The sequence below is a fragment of the Talpa occidentalis genome, unplaced genomic scaffold (assembly GCF_014898055.3).
Source record: "Talpa occidentalis isolate TD23 unplaced genomic scaffold, MPIMG_talOcc4v2.1 talOcc4.5, whole genome shotgun sequence".
NCBI lineage: Eukaryota > Metazoa > Chordata > Mammalia > Eulipotyphla > Talpidae > Talpa > Talpa occidentalis.
The window spans coordinates 824,015-842,550 of NW_023604861.1; the positions used below are offsets into that span (position 1 = coordinate 824,015).

Here is an 18,536-nt window from a genome sequence, read left to right on the forward strand (position 1 = left end):
CGCCGCAGCTGCGGGGAAACCCACCCGTGCACCGCACAGCGCGGGGAAACCCTCCCAAGAAGGCAGGCCCGGCCGCTAAGGCGACATAAGAGCAAACGGGGGGAGAGACGCAGGCAGAGGGGCTCCTCACACGCAAGCTGGCGCGGCTCCCTTAGGAGCAGAGCCACACGCACACCACAGGGGTAGAAAGCCTAGGGAGCCCACGCCAGGCCTGAGGACCCCAGGGACCCACGCTCACCCGCCGCTGGGAGGTGCAGCCACCAGGACCAAGGGGGAAGCGCCCTGCAGGAGATGGGGTGCGAGAGGAGCTGCCCCCAGCGAAGGCGGTAGGCTCCAGGCCAGGGGCCACAGCCTGCGTGCAGGGGCCAGGCCCCAGACGGTCCCTCACTGCCACAGGCAGCAGAGGAGGCAGCAGAGACACATGCCCAGGTTCACTGCAGGCGCCTGTGCAGCCTGAACGAGAACCCTCTAGAACTTCCACCCCCCCCCCCCCAACCGAATGTGACAGAGCGGCCATTCACTGGTGAGAAACCCGCGCAGGAAACAGTGGGAAGAACCCAACCGTCCCAGGAGCTTGAGAGAAACGTCTCCGGTCCGCCCGATGGCTACAATCGGACAGGCTCAGGGATGCTGGGGGGCGGGGGAGACGATGAGGACAGGACTCAGCCCTGCCCCCCAGGCAGGCAGTAGTTTGACAATAAACTGGAGATGCTGGGACCACACAATTTAAACAGGAATGATTAAAATAAAAAGGGGATGGGGACCCTGGGTGCCAAATAGGGGAGAACGCAAACACAGCAGGGCTCCAGCCAGCAGCCCGGGCTGTGGTGTAGGGCGCAGATGCAGCCGGGAACCACTCTGGCCAAGGGCAAGGGTGGGGGCTTCTCTCACATGGCCGATGAAGAGCCCTGAAGCTTCCGCCTACCAGCATCCAGAGAGACAGCAGGGGAGAACGGCGGCTATGCAGGGATGGGGTGCAGCCTGCGAGAAACCAACACCTGGAGTCCAGCCTCAAAGGTGTGTGACCCCAGCAGACACCACCTCCTGTGAGCCCTCCAGGATCTACCCAAGGCAAGAACCACCTTTGGGAGCCCCCAAAGAATGGCTGCTGCTCCTCCGCAGGCCCACTTCTGCATCTCGGGATCCAGAGAACCACATGGAGTGACCACCTGACAAAGAATCCCTAACACAGGCTCCTGGAAAGCTGAACCAAACAGCACAGAAGAAAGAAAACAGGGCGGAACCAAGCACAGACACACGGCCATGGAGCAGGTGGGGCAGGGCCAGGATGGCTGGGAAGGAACCCAACCGTGACGAGTGCAAAGGCACCGGAAAAAGAGCCCACCTGGAGAAGAGCAAGGCAATCTTCCAGAAAAAGTAACCGTGGTCGCTGGAGTGACCACTCACAGGACCGGTTAGCGCAGCAGGTGAGGGGACTTGAGCTGCGGGCAGAACGAGCGCTGGGCTCCGGAGGCCTCAGCCCAAGAGGGGGCCGCGGCGAGCAGAGCGTGGCCCTGTCCTCACAGCAGGAGAGGAGGCGCACCTGCCAGAGTCTCTGGCACCACAGGCGTACGAAGCCCGGGGCTCAGGGGCCCTGAAGGCTGCCTGTCACGGCGCAACTGGGCACGTGCGGGGGGTCCCAGCCCTCAGGCACACGGCGCGAGGCCAAGGAACGGCCTGCTAGCTGGCCCTCTCGAGGCCACCGCGAGCCACTGCGCGGGGGCCCTCTGCCGTGTCCCGCGTCGCCCCGGGGGAGCGCTTCCCTGCCTACGGATTTACAGTTGTCTGTGCAGACGGCAGGGAGAAGCCCGCTGGGCCTGGGGCGCTTTGGTGATGGGCTCGTGGCCAGGAGGGCAGGCAGGTGCGGCTGTGAGTGCCGGCTGTGGGTGCCAGGCAGGCTGCCACCCTGTGTCGGTGTGGGGCCTGGCTGCGGCAGACCCAGAATCCTGCGTCAGGACCCCTGCCCCAGCGCAGTGACGCGGGGCCAGAGCTGCACTCGCACACCTGCCGTGCACCTCACCCTGGGGAGCCAGCGAGAGGCAGGTCTGGGACGCTCTGCCAGCACCGGCAACAGGACAGCACCGCCGCCCATGCTCAGCCACGCCGGACTCAGGAAACACCTACCCCTGCAGCAGGCCCCACCCCCCAGCAGCAACAGAGAGGTGCGCAAAGCCTGCCCTGCCCCCTCCCCCAGCGCGAGCTGGGCACCAGCTTGCATCTCCACACGACGGCAAGCGTCATGGCCCGTCAGGAAAGCGACACCCCTGGAATACCGTCATCAGCAGAAAGAAGACAGCGGGAAGAGCTCAACTGGACACAAGGCGAGCGTTGCCACGGTGGTAAACATTAAACAACCAGCCTGATGGCGCAAACCCGAGTCCTACGGCGGCCCAAAGGGGCTCAAAAGCTACTCGGTGTGAGAGGGCCGCTGCAGGAAGGGCGGACCTCGCGGCCCCAGGGCAGTCTCGACGCCCGCCGACCTCGGCACAGACGAGAAGCCGCTCTCTGACCAGGCGCCCTTTCCTGAAGGCCCCGCGAGAGAGCAAGGCCGGCTGAAGGGAGGGTGTCGACAGGGCAGTCCTGTGCGCGGATGCGGCCCACGGCACGAGAGCCAGGACGGCCCCGCGCTCCCGCCTGGGGAGGCCACTTACCACTGGGCTTGACCTCGCGCACGTAGTTGCTGGGGAACCAGCCGGTCCTGCCGTCGTGCGTGCCCTCCCACCAGCCCCCTTCCTCCACGCGCGTGACGTGGATCAGGTCGCCCTTGGAGAAGGAGAGCTCATCCTCGTTGGTCTGCTGGAAGTTGAACTTGGCTCTCACTACCAGCTGAGTGTTGCTATTATCGGTCATGTCCTAAAGGGAAAAAGGCAGAGAAAAGTCACCAAGGACGGCGCAGGCTGCCTGGCCGTGCAGCCTCCCTGGCGCTCCCTGGCACAGGTCCGTGGGAGGTGGGGGGGCCCACCGTGAGGGAAGCCTGGGTGCGGTGGGCAGCCTGTGAGCAGAGGCCCCTCCGGTGAGAGGAAGGCTGCCCGCTGCAGCACGCGCATCACGGCAAGAGGGGTCAGCCGCAGTGGCCAGAGCTGGCCCAGGAGAAGCCTGACAGCACCGCTGGGGCGCAGGGCCGTCTCGAAGGGGGTTTCTTCCCAGGAAGGATGCACACATGGCGTCCAAGGTTGGCGGCGTGGCCAGGAGAGCTCCCAGCACAGAAGGAGGGCAGCCTCTGGGAGTGCCGGTGCCGGCTCGCAGACAGCCCTAGCAGGTCGCCTTCCAGCATGGCGCATGGCAGTCCTGGCCAGGGCGGGCCCACGGTCACCAACAGGGACGCCTGCCCATGCAGGCCTCGGAGAGCCTCCCTACCTCCTTCCCCGGCACACTGAGAAAGCCAAGCCTGACATCGCTGGGGCTCAGGGCAGCATCCCCATGCGCTGCTGCGGTGCCCACACTGGCGGCCTGGCCTGCTCCTCAGGACACCAGGGGCGCACGAGAGCACGCCCGCACTGAGGGGAACCGCAGGGGTGTCTTCACACCTAGCTGCCAGCACCCGTTTCCATCTGCCTCGCGCCTCTCATGACGCTTTCCTGGGAGCGCTCCAGGGGTGTGGGGGCTCCTCCCGAAAGTGGACTCAGGGTGCAGGCAGTGTGTGCTGTGGTCCCTCCGGGCAAGCCCACCACCCCCGGGGCTGCCCGCCTGTCCAGCAGGGCTGGGCCAGCAGAGGAGTGACACGGCGCAGACCCCAACCCCGGGCGACGGACTGCCCCCGGGCACCGCAGCAATAGCGAGCCGAGCGGCTCCACGGCGGGGACAGCCCACGGCCTGGGAGCGGCGCGCCAGTGCGTCTGCGCTGCGGGGCTGGCCACGCGGCTCTGGTTTCTTCTGGCCACGCCGCTTGCTCAAGCTCATTCCCCTCTGCGGAAAGCAGACAGAAGCCGTGTCCTTAAAAACTCGCCAAACTCAGCTCTCTTCGGGCTCGCAACCAGATCGCCCGTTTCTGGTGTGACAGCAACGTCGCCCCCAGCTAGCGGAACTAAGCGCCGTCCCCCCGAAGCACAACCCAGACCCCGGGGACGTTCTCAGCCCGCGCCTCGTCCTTGCCAGCGCTCACCAGCACCTGCTGCCCGCGGTCTTCTGCAGGCACCTGACCCAGCGAGCCGCGGCCGGGCTCCCCTGCCCACCAGCCCCTGCCGCGGCCACCCAGGACAGCACGGCTAATCCCACTCCGAAGGAAGCCTCTTCCCAGCCGGCCCCGCACCCAGCAGGTAAGCTGCTCCCTGTCCCGACGCCAAGCGCCGGGCAAGCTCAGAGCATCGTCCAGACAGCTTTAGCTCTCAAACCAGACCCCCATCTGAAGCACGACACGCGGCTCGCAAACATGAGTCAGACCAGGGGGCGGGGGGGGGGGGGGCGCATGACGGACGAGGGAGTCAGAGAGCCCTCCCGCGCAGCCGCACCCGGCACAGGGGCCCCGCAGGCACACCTACACCCACACGCACCCGCAACCACCACTCCACTCACCAAGCTCCGATACTGGCCCTGGAACAACTTGGAAGCCCGGCTGTGAAGCGGCTGGGGCCCCAGGGAATCAAAGGACTTGATGCGATGAGACGAGGGCCGGGCACACACAGAGTCGCTCCCCAGGCCGATGTCTGCAAAGGTCAGGGGAGAGTGAGCGACACGCCCGCCACCACGCACGCCAGACCCCGCGGGGTGGCCCTGAGGGACACCCGGGCTGCCACAAAGCAGGCCATTGATGCTGCAAACAGGCGTCCTCTGTGCACCAAAGGGCCTCACTCCCCCCCATCACCTTTCCAGAGCCGTCTGGAAGGACCGAGTCACCAGTTGTCCAGGGCAGCCTTCAGGTTTGCGAAACATTTTCTGATTGTGACACTCTCCCCTCACCCGCAAAGTGACCCCCTCGAAGCGCTGACCCCTGGACATCACCCAGCCCCACGGCACACCCACAGCAGCAAGAACTATTTGCACCCAAGGGACAGGACGCTCATTCAAGCCCACGCCAGACTCCGCGTTGTCGGCTGGAGAAGCTCCTGTCAGCTGCCCCCCTGGTGGAGGCGGCCATGCTCTGCCCCGCACAGGACCAGGGGGCTCGGCAGGCAGCCAGGGGCAAGCCCCGTCCTGGAAGTGACGTGGCTGGAAGGAAAGTCCCGAGGCCACGGGGAGTTTGCTCAGGAAGCGCCGTGCAGAGAGGGCCGCCCACAGCTCCTGAGGTATGGGGGAGGGCCCCGCCCAAGCTGCCCATGTTCTGACACCATCGTCACCCACAGCCCCCAAGAGGACCCCAACCTGCAGCCACCCTGGAGCCGAAGCGGGAGCGGCGCAGGGCTCATGGGCCCTGAAGGAGCGGCCCTGGCTGGGCGTCCCACCACGGTGCAGCCAGAGGGGGCGAGAGAGCTGAGGACGCTGGGCTCCAGCTGGGTCTGACCGCCCGCCACAGCGCGGAGACCCGGCTGGACCCACCAGCGCCATCCAAGGCTGTCAGCCACGGAGCCTGACGCATGCCTGAGGCCACACCCTGTGTGGGTGCGCCCCGCGCCGACTGGCATTGCCCTGGAACGGGAGCTCTGGGGTCAGGTCCGCTTGGCCATCTACTCCCACTGACGGGGCACAGGCGTGCGGGAGCAGGGATCACGTCCTGTCTCCCTGCCCCGCCTGCCCCAGAGAGCCAGGTGGCTGGCACACACCGCCCAGGCAGACTGGGTGTACAGGGACCCGCTGGGGGAGGGCCGGCCTGTGCCCGCTGCTCAGGGCGCCTGTCTGTGATGCCGGGACCCAGTGGCCTCGGGGAGCTCTTCTGTCCCAGGGCTGGGCGACCTCGCCAGCTCGTGACTCGTTTTCCTCCTACAGTCTGGTCTCCCCTGCGAGAGGGACGCCGCTGGGTAGAGAAGATGGCCGGGCCGGCCAACGACCTCCACAGAGCGCGGCGGGCGCTGGGCCTGTCTCGTCTGCACACCACGTCCACCTGGAGCCCCGGCCTCCCTCAGACCTGCTCGGGCAGGGGGGTCCCCACTCGGCAAGTCACTGGACACTTCCGTGTTGACGGCCCCGAGACGGCCGTGTCAAGCCCCACCCGACAAGTTATCCAAGTGCGGCCGCACCTGGCCCCGGGCTGGGCTGGCGGAGGGGGCGGGCTGCTCGGGACGCCGCCCCTGACGAGGCCACAGCAGGGCAGCCGAGCGCCAGCCCTGTGCAGGCCCGTCAGGCCCGTCCAGGGGTGTTCGGGCCTCAGTGCGGGGAGGCTCTGACAGAATGAACTCGGGAAGGGCCTCCCCGGTGGCGCAGCGGTTGAGCGCTGGGTTGCGAGGCTGCCCGCGGCCTCTGCGGCGCCAGTTCGATCCCCGGCTGCTCCCCGGCCACCGGAGGAGAGTCCCGCATGGCGCGCAGACCTCTCCTGCCGTCCGCTGCTCCCCTCAGCAGTGGACTTCGGTCCTTCTGCCTGCTCTGCTCCCCGCTCTGGCTCTGGTGAATTCTCTCACCCTCCCGCGCTTCTGACTGTGCCCAGTGCTTGTACAAACAAAACAAACAAACAAATAAATAAATAAAAACACGCCTCTATTAAAAAAAAAAAAAAAAAAGAATGAACTCGGCCAGCGACCCAGAGAGGCACACCCGGGTCTAACTTCCCCTCCATCAGAAGCCTCACGCCACAGAGGCAAACAGAAAATCCCGAACACAGCAGGCCCCTGAGCTGGGCCGTCTCCATGCCCACGGAACAGCGGGCCGAGCTCAGGGGGGACTCGCACAGAACCTGGCCTGGCCCTGGGCCCCAGGAAGCGCCCCCAGGAGCCCCTCGCTATGCTCTCCCACCGAGGAGACAGTGGGCCCCGACCCTGCACGCCAGTGGCCTGGAGGCCCCCGCAGCCCTAGGGAACTGGCCCAGGTGGGTGTTAAGGGCCACCTCACCAGCCACTCGTGGGCTGTGACCACAGGGAGTCAGCAGACCCATGCAGGAGACGTTGGCTTGGGCCGGCACTGACTGGACACAGCTCAGCACCCAGCGTGCTGCGAGCAGAGACCCAAAGAGGAGACAACAGCTGTCACAGCAAAAGCCACAACCCCAAACTAAACGCCACGGAAGCTAGTTTTTGATCTCAACAATGCTCGTCGGCCTAACGGAAAAGCCGAGACTCTTCTCCCCGCCCACGCCCCTGAGTTTGCCGCGTCTTACCTGCCGTTACTTTATTCAGCGTCACCAAGGAACTGAGGACTTTGCTAAAATTCTGCCCCTGATACAAATCATTTGCATCGAACGTCTGAAAAGAAACATCAAATAAGCACAATCAGTGGAGTCGTGTTCCCGGAGCAGGCGCAGGCTCTGGAAGCGACAGGAAGGGACCAGGTCCTGACCTGGGGCAGGAGACACCACTTCAGTGCAGCCCCCCCGCCCCCCGCGCAGCCCCACGCTGCTGCACGCCTCCGTCAGCCCAGGCAGGCCTCCAGCCGGAGACCCTGGCCCTCCACCCGCCCTCCTCCAGCTGACAGCAACGAGACAGGAGCAGACGTCTGTGCCACAGGCTGAGAGGAGGCCTGGAGCCCCGGTGTGAGGGGACAGCGCTGAGGCAGGCCAGGCCCAGCCCCGGTCCTCAGTGTCAGCCCCCCGAGGGACAGGCGGAAGCAGCCGCAGGCCCGTGGCGCACGCGAGCAAGCGCACAGAGCTCGCTGCCAGGCTCGCCGCGAGGTGGCCGGACACTCGGGCGGAAACAAATCCTCAACCACCCGCAACTCTGCCAGGAAAACCACGAGGACGAGCCAGAGAGCACAGCAGATGTCCTCGGACGCCGCGCGCCTACCGGGAGAGGCGTGGGGACGTCCTCCGGTGCCATCCTCCTGCCCATCCGTGCAGCCCCGCCACCTGCCAGGGCCGGGGGACCCTCCTGCCCCCCACCCCAGCCTGGCTACCTTGTCCTTACCCGACTCCCCTCCCCTCCCTCCCCTGGCAGGCCCCCACGCCCTCACAGGACAGCGTGTGCCCGGCCCGGCCTGCGGCAGAGACACACCCAACAGACGCAGACGCCCCCGACGGCCGCCCGCTCCGCACCACAACCCTCGCACGTCAGCTTCGACGTACTGTCTTCTGGCTTGTTTCTCAGACGTCGAGTGAGGGAACACTCTGGGGGCCCCGCGGCCCCCGCAGGCCACAGCGAGTGGGGCCTGCACACCTGGCGCATCCCACAGGGTCTGGCCCGCAGCTGCCGGGCTCGGCCTGAGGCAGTGGCGGCCGCCTGTGCTTGGGCCCAGCGCACAGCCCAAGACCCGGGGAGCAGCGAGCCGGCAGCCCCACCTCGCCTGGGAGGAGAGCGCAGGAGACACGAGGGGCCCAGAGCCTGGGAGATAGACGTGGCGGCTCCGCGGAAAGAGACAAAGGCCGGCACTGACCTTCATGGTGGCCGCGAGGCGCAGACCCAGGCAGACAGGACGCGGAGCAGCGGCGCTTCCTGTTATTGCAGGCCTCTCCGCCGGACACCAGGAAGCGCCCCGCGGGCCTGCGCTGAGGTCGGAGCTGACGTGGAGCTCGGCGCTGCCAGAGGCAGGAACCGAGTCAGCCAAAGGCAAAACCTGGAACATCCAGGACACAGGGCAAAGGCGCCCAGCGGGCACGAGGAGCGCGCGGCGGGCCCTCAGACGCCTGCACCCCGGGCACCCGCCCCATTCTCGGCGGAGCGCACACACGGCACACCATGCAACGCACACCCTGTGTCCCCACCGCACCCCACCCCCGCGGACCCGCATCAAGATTCCAGCTTCACCCCAACAAATCACCACCTTCCTCCTTCCTCCAAACACGGGGTTCCGCCCCATGCTCCCCTACCCCCAATAGCAGTCTCTCACAGGGAACTCGCCCCGAGGGTCAGCTCGCTGCACCCCAAGGCCACACGTGGCACTGCCACCCCCACCCCCACATACAACTCTCAACTACCCATGCCTTTCACACGCGACCCTCAGCTGGGGCTCTGGCCCACCCCACCCCGCCCCAGCCCACTTTTAAAATGGTGTGAAGGATGCCCAATCTCAAACCCAAACAGCGATGCCGGCAGGGGGTGCAGGCCCTGGACGGCAGGGGTAACGCCTGCCCCTGGCAAGGGGAGGGAGAACGGGAAACCCCCTTCCCCCACCGGGAAAGGCCCTCCTGGCACCCACTGACACCCGGCAGGGGACTGACCGACCTAACCCACCCTGGGCCCCGACGGGGGCAGAGGACGGGGCTCCTCCGGCTGCACCCGCCAGAAGAGCTGCACCGGGGCCGCCCGCCAAGGGCCCGGGCGAAGCCCCAAGGCCGGGTTTACTCCTCCACGAAAAGCAGGAGATAAAACTATTCCAAGGAAGGAAAGAGCACCCCGAAGCTCAGCTGAAGACCGCGAACCCCACGAGGCCAACAACAGGGCAGGGCATCCAAGCACAACACGCCTGCATGGATGTGACAGAATCACCCCAACACTTCCCTCACGGGGGGAACACACCACACGGCAGACAGACGTGGCCGAGGACACAGCAGGCTCTGCTCGCAGCTGCAGGCGCCCGGCGGCAGCCCCGCCCCAGCGCGGCCCAGAGAGCACCCGAGGCCCCCAGACGGACGCCAACCCCTTGCCGCCCGCCGCAGGACGCTTCCCCGCAGGAGCGGTGGCTTCCAACCCCGCGCGGCTTGGGGAACAGGTCACACCTCTTCGCGTGTGTCACCCTCTGCTGCCCACTGGGCCCCTTGCCCCCCCCCACCCCCGCGGTCAGAGCTACCAGGCCGGGCGGGTCTGGTGGAGCTTCGGGATCCTCCCGGGTGTGAAGGCCCCGCAGCTGTCCTGCTCCTCCTGCCGCCACCAAGCTCCCCGCTCCAGCCCCATCCAGGCTCTGCGGATGGCGGGGCTTGGACCAGCCTTGAAAGCGCGGCAGGTCACAGCTGCAGGCCGCTCTGGGTCCCTGGGCTCTGGGGTGTGCCCAGGCCTGGCTCCCGGGAGCAGCGCTGCCGAGAGCACGGCCCCTGTGTCCCGGGAATCAGCTCTTCGGCGCTTCACCTTCCCAGGACCCCACACAGGGGAACACACCCAGACCTGCTCCTCACCCTCCCCCGCCACGCCAACGAGACGCCGGCCCCGGCTGCCCCAGGTGCACCCCGAAGAGAGGCAGGGAACGGAGAAGGCATCCTTCCCAGCACCCAGTCCTCGCGGGGAGGCGCTACCCCAGGGCCAGCTCCACGCCCACCATGGCCAGGGCTGGAACCTTCCAAAGGCAGCGGCCAGGTCAGCTCCTCCAGGGAGTCCATGAAGGAGCTATTTTTGATGTAAGAAATTGTTACTTTTGGCACAGTCCTGGAGTGTGGTTCGCAAAGTTTAAAAATACATTTTTGTCCTATCACATCGTCAAATGGAATTTGTGATTTCAGACAAAGAGGAGTAAAACGAGTCCTAAATTGGCTGTGCTATTTCCGTCCCCAGCTCAGGGCCCACGCTGTAGGGACATGCGACAAACAGGCCCAGCAGGGGATGCTCACCCCGGGGCAGCTGCAGATTTTGTCCTTCATTCCAACGCTCCCACCCCGGAGGGACAATCAAGTCTCACACAGCGTCTCCCAACACACAGCCCTGGCACCAGCCTGAGGCCCGCGCGCCCCATCCCAGGACGGAGGCCTGGGCAGACGCGGCCAGCTCCTGCGTTAGCTTCAGGGGCGCAAAGATGCACCCACAGGGCTGCAGCGGGGTGGGGGGGGGACTGAAGCAGGCCTGGCTCTGTGTGGCGGTTCCCCAGCCCCTTGCAGGTGGGGGTATGGGAGCAGATGGGGCGGGGTGCGGAAGCATTTGTCTCTCACGCACGCTAGCCCGCAGAGAAGGGGGGCACTACCACCCAGAAACCCAGGCCACCCGGAGCCACCTCTCCCGCACAGGACCCAGGCTACTCCTAGGCCTGGGCAAGCCAGGGGGCGGAGGAGGGTGCAGCAAAGGGCAGAGCCGCCAGGGCGCACACACGGCTCCACGGTGAACCTGCAAGCAAATGGGCACAAAACTCGAGCTGAGAGGTATTTCCAGCTCAACCGCAAGTGCCCTGGCCACGGGCAGCACACAGGAGCCCTGGCGGGCAGGGGCTGGGCAGGACGGCAGGGGGGGCAGGATAACGGATCGCTCATCAGTGACTTTTGTGTCACACACCCTTCTCCACACCAGCGGCTTCAACCCGTCACCCCCCAGATGACAGCGGATGCATAGGAAACGAACACTTCGCAATTAAGCGTCCCAGATCCTATGTTAGTTTCCTCTCAGCTGCCACCTGACCGCAGGCACCACGGGCGACGTCCACATGTATCCTCCAGGAACTCCCCGCCCCTCCCCACAGCCCACAGACACCCGGAACCCCACAAACCTGCCCCCGACACCAGCTCGGCCATGTCCCTGCGCTCACCCTGGTCTCCGGTGATGGCACCCTCCTGCCAGCCCCACGCTAGCTCGGGGACCTGGAAGCCACCCGGTCAAGAGGAGCTGGGGGTCACAGGAGTGTCCCCACTCTTTCTCTTGGCGGTGCCCCTCACCACCCCGCCTCTCTCTATGGAAATGCCAGCACTCCACCACCCCCCGCAGGCCCCCTGGAAACAAGGACAAGCAGACCACCCCGCTGCGCCACACCTCCCCAGACTCAGCAGCACCCCAGGGGCCAAGGAACCTGTTCCCGCACGAGAACCCACGTGGCCGCTGCCAAGCAGACTTCTTAGCCCCCAAGGGCAAGCGCAGCCCACGGACAGCACACGCAGGCGAGGACGTGCTGCACAGGGAGCTAGTTTTCAAAAGTTCAATACAGATCCACATGTAACCGTGGGCCACAAGGCCAGGGGGCTGCTGTGCGACTTTTCACTGGGAAGCCGGCTGCCCACTGGTCCCCAGGGTGTAAAGGACTCCCCTGAAATGCAAAGGCTTCAGGGCACACACCTGCCTGGAAATGGGGGACCTCCTACAAGACCAACTGGGATTTTCTTCACATCCTTTTAAATGAGAACAGATTACGGGGAAGATGACAACCCGAGCCTGTCCCAGCTTCTCAGCAGAAGTGAGAGCTGCCACCAGCTCAGCCAGGCACTAGACGGGAGGGCACGGGACGGCACCTGGCCCGGGCACGCACCGTGATCTGCTGACAAGTCACAGCAGAGACGACTCAGGCCTCTCAGGGAGTCCAACGCTGGGACAGAGACTGCGAGTATGCGGGGCGGCGAACAGAGACCACACTGTGACAGTCCTGCCCGCTGGGGCCAGGCTCCTGGGCACAACCTTCTGGAAGGTGGGCCTCGGGCCTCATCACCGGCAGGACACCAGGCTGAGGCCACAAGGGACAGCCACACAGCAGCACCACAGGTGAGATCCTCAGCCAGATGGCGAATAAGGGCCGGGGTCTGAATCCCAGGGGTCGGGCCGCTTGGTGGGGGCGGGGAGAGATCACACATCCTGCAAAATAATCAAGAACAACACGTACCCTGCAGACCCTCAAGACACCCATTCTGGTCACTCCCAGGAAGCGCTGGACTCGGACTTCCCTGGAAAACTGCGCAGAGAAGCTGCCGCTGCCCGCGACGGCCTGGGGCCAAGCCGGAGCCAGACCCCAGCTAAGAGGCCGACGTGTGCGCGCATGGAGGGCATGCCCGTGCTGTCAAATGCCCGCGCGCCTCTGGCATGAGCGAGACGTGACTGTTCACCCACAAACATACCGAGGCTCTGCGCCACAGACGCGGGCGGCACCGTGCAGTCAGGGTCTTGTCCCTAACACTCAGGCGGGGGAGGGCCCGCTGCCGGCCATGAGTAAACAACTATGCTGCCATCGTCCCGAGTAAACAGCCGAGTCAGGCTTGCCTGGGCACCACGGCCAGCGCCTGCCACCGGCACAATGTGTCCGCTGATGCCGCCAAGCACAAAGCGGCAGCGCTGGGCCCGGCCTGCAGTCCCAGGCCCGGCCCGCCCGCAGAAGGCGCGGGAAGCAACGCGCACGTGCAAGGGGAAGAACCGCCCCGAGCCAACAGGCCAGCCCCGAGCGGGCGCTGCACCCAGGTGACCTGGCAGGGCCGCACAGCCGGGGCATCTCTGGCTAACTCGGGACGGAAACGCCCTGTCCGCCGCACTCCCGTGACCCCTCCCCGCCAAAACCCGCAGTGGCGGGGCGCTGCCAGTCGCGTGGTGTTTTTGCTCCTTCAAAAACACCAGGAAGCGGCGCACAGGCAGCTCCTGTCGGGCCCCAGCCTGCCGCTCACCATGGATAGGAGTCTGGAGTCCAAGGCAGGGCCCGGCCATGCAGAGCTCCCTTTCCAGGAGAATTTCCTAAAAAATCCACATGACTGAAAAGCATGAGATTTTCTGTTTTTTTTTTATTTTATTTGTGTAGGCAAACAAGAACTGGGGTACAGGCCAGCGGTGCGGGGGGTGGTGGTGGTGAGAGGGCTCACCAGAGATAGTGTGGGGAGCACAGCAGGCAGACCCACTGAAAAACACGCAGGGGGCAGTGGGCAGATAGGAGAGGTCTGCTGCGCTGTGTGGGTCAGCTCCCTGGCCGGGGATCAAGCTCAGGCTGTAGTGGCCGGCGATAGCCTGACAGCGCTGAGACTTAACCCCTGCACCACCAGGGTGGCCCTACAACATAAGGTTTCTTTATGTGCTGTTTCCCTTTTCTCATCTTTTTCATAACGAAGGTTTTAAGTGACTTACAGCTGAGCTTGAGAGAATGCTAACAAAACGTGTGTCTTTTAAATTTCCTGACACATTAGCGCCATAAAAACGTAAAATAACTCCTGACCTTTTTTTAAAAAAAGAAACTAATTTGCTCTGAACTGCAACTTCAAACTCATTTAATCCATTGCTGGTATTTATTGAAGACCCAACATGTGCAACAAGCTGCTCTACAGGATCAAGGAGGTATGTCCATGAACGCGCTCTGGTGGAACATCCCTAAGTAAACTCCCAATCACAAAAAGTAGTTACTGTAAACAACGCAACAGCAACATTTGGAAAACTAAGGACAAGACATTTTTACACTCAAATTTCTTTAAAACTACTTAAAAGTGTCACACTGAGTGCCAGATAAAATCTTTGTGCAAGCGGAGTTCCACACTCACTGTGACAGCAGAAACGGCTCAGGAAGCGGGGAGCCGACAGCGCGTTGAAAGGAGCAGCTGATGGGGCCCAAGGAGAGTTTGAAGAGAGTAACTCCATCCCACGACAAGGTGCAGAAAAAGTAAAAAAGCTACGAGCAACGCATATTATCCCAGCAACAGGAGTTCAGCGACAGCAGAACCCTGGAGGACTTTCTAAAGCGCCCTTCCCTGCCCTCTATAACCCCGTGGTTTCCAGAGTCCCCCCAGGAGGGCTCCCCCTTATCTGTAGATGAGTTCCTGGCCAACATCAAGCACCACCGGCAGTAAAGCAGACGAGCATCTGCAATCACTCACAGACACGGCACTTGCACCTATCAATTCCTACACGTGCTGCCAACAGCAGACGCGCTCTCTATGCCACCTGGCGAATCCCAGGACTTCACAGCTGGGAAGCTGCTGCTCACCCAGTCTAGGAGGCAAAGCCTCAGTGGAGGCCCCGCCAGCAGGCTGTGGCAGGACTGGCAGTGGGCAGGCGTGGCACTGAGGCCCCGGGGAACGGCAGACAAAATCCCTGAGCCCAGCGCTCCCCAGCAGCCTTCACCCGCGAGTAAAGGCCAGACGCCTGAACTTGAGGTGCCATCTGCAGAGTAAGTTGGACATTTCCAGAGCTGCCACCGAGACGCTAGTACGTGGCCTGACCAGGCCTTGGCAACATCCCGCCCAGCGCGCTCCCCCGACACGGGGACCCCTTCTCTGCCCGCACACTGGACGTCAGGACCCAGTAAGACCCAGCCGGCCTGCAGCCCGAGGAAGAGAAAGAACCGCGGCTGGGCGCGCCTGGAGTCCATTTTACCTCCGCCCAGCTCTGCCTGGCCGCCTCCTGAGGACGCTGGCCGATTCGGGCCGGCGCGGGTCGACCCCTGAGGCCAGTTAAAGCCAGTCCGGCGCCCCAAACCGCAGCCCTGACCCGCGGGGGGTGGCCGCGCGCGTCCCCGGCACCCCAGCCGCAGGAACCGCTCCTCCGCCGCCGGGCCGCGCGGGGCTCGCACAGGCCTCGCTCCGCGGCGGGGGCGCCCACACCCGGCGGCGCGTGGGGGGCTCGGGGCGCCGCCGCCGCGACCGTTAGGGCCCCGCCCACCCCGCGCCCCCCAACTGCGCCCGCCCCCGCGCCGCGCCCCGCAGCCCCTCCCGGTCGGCGCCCCGCAGCCCCGCCCGGCCCGCGCCCCCCACCCCGCCCGCCCCGCGCCCCGCCCGGCCCGCGCCCCCCACCCCGCCCGCCCCGCGCCCCGCGCTCACCTCCAGCCGCAGGGAGGCCCCGCAGCCGCGCAGGAACTCGCGGATGTTGCTCAGGCACTCGCTCTCGCTCCGGGGCTCCGGGAAGACCTGCAACAGAGGGGCGCAGCGCGCTGAGCGGGGGCGCCGGCGGGAGGTGGGGGCCCCGCGCCCCCCGGCCCCGCGCCCCCCGCGCACCTCTCCCCGCCGCGGGCGCGCCGATCCCAGGGCCCGGCCCGCACCCGGAAGCGCGGGCGCCGGAAGTGACGTCCTCTGGCCGGGACGCGCGACCTCTTCCGGCCCCGCCCCGCGCCTGCGCCCTGGGCCCGCCCGGCCGCCCCCGCCCCCCGCCCGCCGTGCGGGCCCCGCGCCGGCGAGGGGAGCACCCCGGGCGCCCGGACAGCCGCCGCGCCGCCCCCCGCGCCCCCGCACGGAGGCTCCGCGGGGAGCGGACGCGCGCTCGTGCGGCCGGGAGCGCCTGCGGGCGGGGTGCGCGCCGGGACGGCCTTGCGACGCGGGATACCCGGGCGCCCCGCGGACGGCGGGTCGTGCCCCCCCCCCCGCCGCAGGGGGACCGCGGGCCGGTCAGGGCGCGCCGCCCTCGCTCCCTTCCCGCGCTCCGCCCGGCTCGGCCGGGAAACGGGTGAATACAGGCGAATCGCAGCTCCTGCTTGGGAACCCCTCAGGGGCTCGTGCCCCGGACAGCCCGAGCGCGCCTTCTCCTCCGCAGGCGTGTGGGGAGCCTGCCCGGCCTGCGCTCCGGCCTGCGCCCGTCGGGCACGCAGTGGTGTCTGCGGGAGATCCTGGCGCCGCGTTTGTCAGCTCCTTGTGCCCTGCTGGGCTCTCGCCTAGGCTTTGGCCGGTGCCAACGCGCTGCGCGCCCGCCTGGCGCGAGAAGGCTGTGGCGCCTGGCAGGGAAGGCATGCCGGCAGACGAGCTCAGCTTCCTCCGGCCTGAGCGACAGCGCTGTGGGCCGTGAGTCCAGTGTCAGTGAATCAACCATCAGGTACATCCACAAAAAGGAAGGGGACAGCCGCCGATCCGCCGGTGAAGCTGCTCCAGAAAAGTGCCAGGGTGACATCCGTCGTACGTGACGCGGCCATGGACAAGCTGGAAAAGCAGCTCAACTTATGGCTGCGTGAGACAGCAGCTGATAAGAAGAACACCGTGGACAGTGTCGTGGTGCTGCTGAAAGCTAAAGAAATTTACTGCACGTCGCCCAGAGGGCCAGAAGAATGTCAAGCCCTTTCCGGCGAGCGCAGGCTGCCTGGCTCGTTTCCAAAGGCGTCACTACGTGGAAAATGCCAAACCTGCGGGTGAGCCGGGCCCTGCAGAGCAGGGGCTGCAGAGGCACTGAAGGAGCACCCACTCAGCGTCACACAAGGAGAGGCTTCCATGGAAGAGCAGGTTTTCACTGCTGGTGAGACTGGCTTGTTTCAAACAAATGTATGTGCTGCCCACGGCCTCACGGTCAGGTGCCTGGCTTCCTCGGGCTTCGTCCCTCACGCAGAGGCTGCTAAAGACTTGAGGCAAAAAGCCAAGCTGGCAAGACTGAGGCAGTTTTTCAAGCCAGCTTGGGAAGGAAAGCCACAAACTCCATCATCAAGTCAAAGCCACAGTCCTGCCGTCGAGCCCCTGATGTCACACCCCGCCCCTGACCCCCAGCAACTCCTCTTCTGAGGAGCCAGTTCCCCCACGCCCTTGGTTTTCACGGCGCAGGCCAAGATCAAGGTCAGACCCCGCGGGGGCAGTGCCCCGTCACACAGGCCACAGCCCCATCTACAGCAGTTTCGTAGAGCTTTGTGTGTTTAGCAGCAGCCGCAGGCTTCCCGGGGCTCGCACTCTTGCACAGCTGTGCCCTCGGCATGCACGGTGCGCGCTCATGGACACAGCAAGGTGGGCACTGCGCGGGCCACTCGGGGCCACCATTCACAGTCGGCTCTACGTGGTGCTGTAACTGAAGTAGTGTCTTCTTAGAAAGCAATGGTACATGCAATTAGTTATTTCTAAAACTATACATTAGGGCCTCCCCAGAGGCGCAGCGGTTGAGCGCTGGGTTGCGAAGCTGCCCACAGCCTCTGCAGCACAGGTTCGATCCCCAGCCGCCGGGTGAGGGTCCCACATGGCGCACAGACCTCTCCTGTCTCACCCGCTGCTCAGCAGTGTGCTTCGGTCCTTCTGCCTGCTCTTCTCCCCGCTCTGGCTCTGGTGAATTCTCTCACCCTCCCGCGCTTCTGACTGTACCCAGTGCTTGTATAAATAAATAAATCTTTTTAAAAAGTAAAATAAAATAAATAAATAAATAAATATAACTATACGTTAAATAAGCTGTCGTTAAACGGAAATACACCTAAAGCCGGATTTTGTGCTGATTGGCAAGTGGGTTCCCTTAAAACTATCCAGCACCTTAAAAATCTGCAGAATCTGGAAGGGCATAGCTCACCCTGTGTTTGTCCTAGGAATAACGGCTCAAGCTCTGCTCCATGTCCACACCGACTTGGGGGAACGTAACTGCCACAGAGAACGAGAATCTATTCCACATCTGGGAATAGCAAGTTACAAGCTTCTGCAGTTAGCACAGCTACTCCGAGTGCACAAAGAATGGAAACAGGGTCTCCCCGGTGGCGCAGCGGCTGAGCACTGGGCTGCGAAGCTGCCCGCAGCCTCTGCAGCACCAGTTCAATCCCCGGCCGCCGGCGAGGGTCCCACATGGCGCGCAGACCCCTACTGCCGCACCCGCTGCTCCCCTCAGCAATGTATTTCATCAGTCTGCCTGTTCTGCTCCCTGCTCTAGCTCTGGTGAATTCTCTCACCCTCCCGCGCTTCTGACTGTGCCCAGTGCTTGTATAAATAAACAAATAAATCTTTAAAAAAAAAAAAAAAGAATGGAAACAACATACTAGTTTTTGATGAAGATTATTAATATCAAGTTTTATTTGGAAATGCTACCTTAGGTATATAGGGCTTCATTTGTACCTTTACTCGTGGATGACTCCGTTATTGCTAGGATGAGACAAGTTCCAGCATTAATTGTGTTCTTGGGGTTCTTTATGCAGACCCCAAAACCGTCTTCATACTAATCAGTATACGGACGAGGAAGGCACTTTGTTATGCCGAAAATTCTGACACCTCTGAGCTACACAGACCAGTCCAGATAGAATCTGCCATAAATTGTGATTTTTTCAATTCTCCTCTAACAGCCGGA

At 64.3% G+C, this 18,536-nt stretch overlaps 1 protein-coding gene across 6 annotated transcripts in view; it reads right to left on the reverse strand.

The window, feature by feature from the left end:
* ARHGEF7 (Rho guanine nucleotide exchange factor 7) overlaps positions 1-18,536 on the reverse strand; it is a 59,962-nt gene that overhangs the window by 27,782 nt on the left and 13,644 nt on the right. For 3 of the 6 annotated variants that reach the window (XM_037528685.2, XM_037528679.2, XM_037528682.2), the window contains exons 2-5: positions 15,356-15,442; positions 7,181-7,265; positions 4,513-4,643; positions 2,652-2,853 (exon numbers count right to left, since the gene is read on the reverse strand). In XM_037528685.2, coding sequence (XP_037384582.1) covers positions 2,652-2,853; positions 4,513-4,643; positions 7,181-7,265; positions 15,356-15,442 — 505 coding nt within the window. Of the gene's footprint in view, positions 1-2,651; positions 2,854-4,512; positions 4,644-7,180; positions 7,266-8,388; positions 8,410-14,912; positions 15,047-15,355; positions 15,443-15,529; positions 15,567-18,536 lie in introns of those variants that run through there. The other 3 variants (XM_037528683.2, XM_037528684.2, XM_037528681.2) reach the window with 3 other exon arrangements.